The 2,079-nt window shown below is 56.0% G+C and overlaps 1 protein-coding gene across 1 annotated transcript; it reads left to right on the top strand.

Annotated features, from left to right (window-relative positions):
- Positions 1-2,079, top strand: ugp1 (UTP glucose-1-phosphate uridylyltransferase; the record flags this gene model as incomplete). The annotated part of the gene is made up of 2 exons (XM_057071878.1): positions 1-105; positions 391-2,079. 2 exons carry the CDS (start codon positions 1-3, stop codon positions 2,077-2,079), a joined length of 1,794 nt encoding a protein of 597 aa, XP_056938408.1.

Raw genomic sequence — 2,079 nt, 5'->3', positions numbered from 1 at the left:
ATGGCCTCCAAGGCGCTCCCTGCCCACCTTCGCGCTCCGGCGAACGACGCCTCAAATGCTGGCTCCTTTGAGGGCAAGCACCACGGAAAGTCTCAATCGCACATGGTAAGTGCAAGACCCAGATATGATGCAGGTGCATGAGCAGGCTGCCGAGGAGCCTGGGGAGGGAGGGAAGGGCATGGCATTGCTTGCTCTTCCCTATGTTGGATCTGCCGCATTCGGGTTGTTCCTGCGTTCTGTGCAAGACGATTCATCGGCTTCCATGCGCGACAAGCCAGAAATGCTGTTGCGCTGGTCTTGTTTACCTTCCCGGGCGCGCGGCTCAGCCCTGATTGCTTGGACCTCGTCATCATTTGCCTCCCTATCTTCTGAAATTCCCTCAATCGCAAGGCGTTCACATCTTTGATTACTTCATTTTCTCTTACCCACGTTGTCATCAAATCTTGGGGCCCCCTCTCATTTGACACCCTTTTGACTATTTTAAACTACCCCCTCCCCCTCCCCCTCCCCCTCTTCCCTCTCCAGCTCTCTCATTTGAAACCCCCCTTCCGCTTTCGCTCTATGACCTCCATGGCGTCCAATGGTTCAGGGCTGACTAGACTTGCCTCCCACCAGGCTTTCGAGAATGCCTCGACTAGCGTGGCCGCTTCACAAATGCGTAATGCGCTGAATGCGCTCGCCGACTCCGTCACCGACGGCAGTGAGAAGAAGCGATTTGAGGCGGAGATGGATAACTTCTTCGCTCTGTTCCGCCGTTTCCTCAATGACAAGGCCAAGGGCAACGCTGTCAACTGGGACCGCATTGCGCCTCCGCAGCCCTCGCAGGTGGTGGGCTACGATGAACTCGGTGCGGATGCCTCAGTCGAGTTCCTCAACAAGCTGGCCGTAGTCAAGCTGAACGGTGGTCTGGGTACCTCCATGGGTTGCGTGGGTCCCAAGTCCGTGATTGAGGTTCGCGAGGGCATGTCCTTCCTCGACCTGTCGGTGCGCCAAATTGAGCACCTTAACCGTACTTTCAACGTCAACGTTCCCTTCGTTCTCATGAACTCCTTCAACACCGACCAGGACACCCAGTCCATCATCAAGAAGTACGAGGGCCACAATGTCGATATCATCACCTTCAACCAGTCTCGTTATCCTCGCATCATCAAGGACTCCCTCCTCCCTGCCCCCAAGAGCTTCGACGCCCCCCTCCAGGACTGGTACCCTCCCGGACACGGTGACGTTTTCGAGTCGCTGTACAACTCTGGCACCCTTGACAAGCTGATCGAGCGTGGCATTGAATACATCTTCCTGTCCAACGCCGATAACCTGGGTGCCGTCGTTGACCTCCGCATCCTGCAGCACATGGTCGACTCCAATGCCGAGTACATCATGGAGCTGACTGATAAGACCAAGGCCGATGTCAAGGGCGGTACCATCATCGACTACGATGGCAAGGTTCGCCTGCTGGAGATTGCGCAGGTTCCCAAGGAGCACGTGAACGAGTTCAAGTCCATCAAGAAGTTCAAGTACTTCAACACCAACAACATCTGGATGAATGTCCGCGCTATCAAGCGCGTCGTTGAAGAGAATGAGCTTGAGATGGAGATCATCGCCAATGAGAAGTCCATCCCCGCCGATAAGAAGGGTGAGGCCGACCAGGCCATCTACCAGCTGGAGACCGCCGTCGGTGCTGCCATTCGTCACTTCAAGAACGCCCACGGTATCAACGTGCCCCGCCGTCGTTTCTTGCCCGTCAAGACCTGCTCCGATCTGATGGTCGTCAAGTCCGATTTGTACCGTCTCGAGCACGGCCAGCTGGTGATGGACCCCAACCGTTTTGGTGGTGTGCCCGTCATCAAGCTTGGCTCTGACTTCAAGAAGGTCTCGGACTTCCAGAAGCGCATTGCCAGCATCCCCCGAATCGTCGAGCTGGACCACCTCACCATCACCGGTGCCGTTAACCTTGGCCGTAACGTCACCCTCAAGGGCACTGTCATTATCGTTGCCACCGAGGGTAGCACTATCGATATTCCCCCGGGTTCGGTTCTGGAGAACTGTGTTGTTCAGGGTAGTCTGAGAATCCTGGAGCACTAG

Source organism: Penicillium macrosclerotiorum (assembly GCF_028827735.1).
Source record: "Penicillium macrosclerotiorum strain IBT 26536 chromosome Unknown utg000001l_segment0_segment0, whole genome shotgun sequence".
NCBI classification, from domain to species: domain Eukaryota; kingdom Fungi; phylum Ascomycota; class Eurotiomycetes; order Eurotiales; family Aspergillaceae; genus Penicillium; species Penicillium macrosclerotiorum.
The sequence above is the reverse complement of the archived record's forward strand: the minus strand, read 5'-3'. Positions and strand labels throughout refer to the sequence as shown.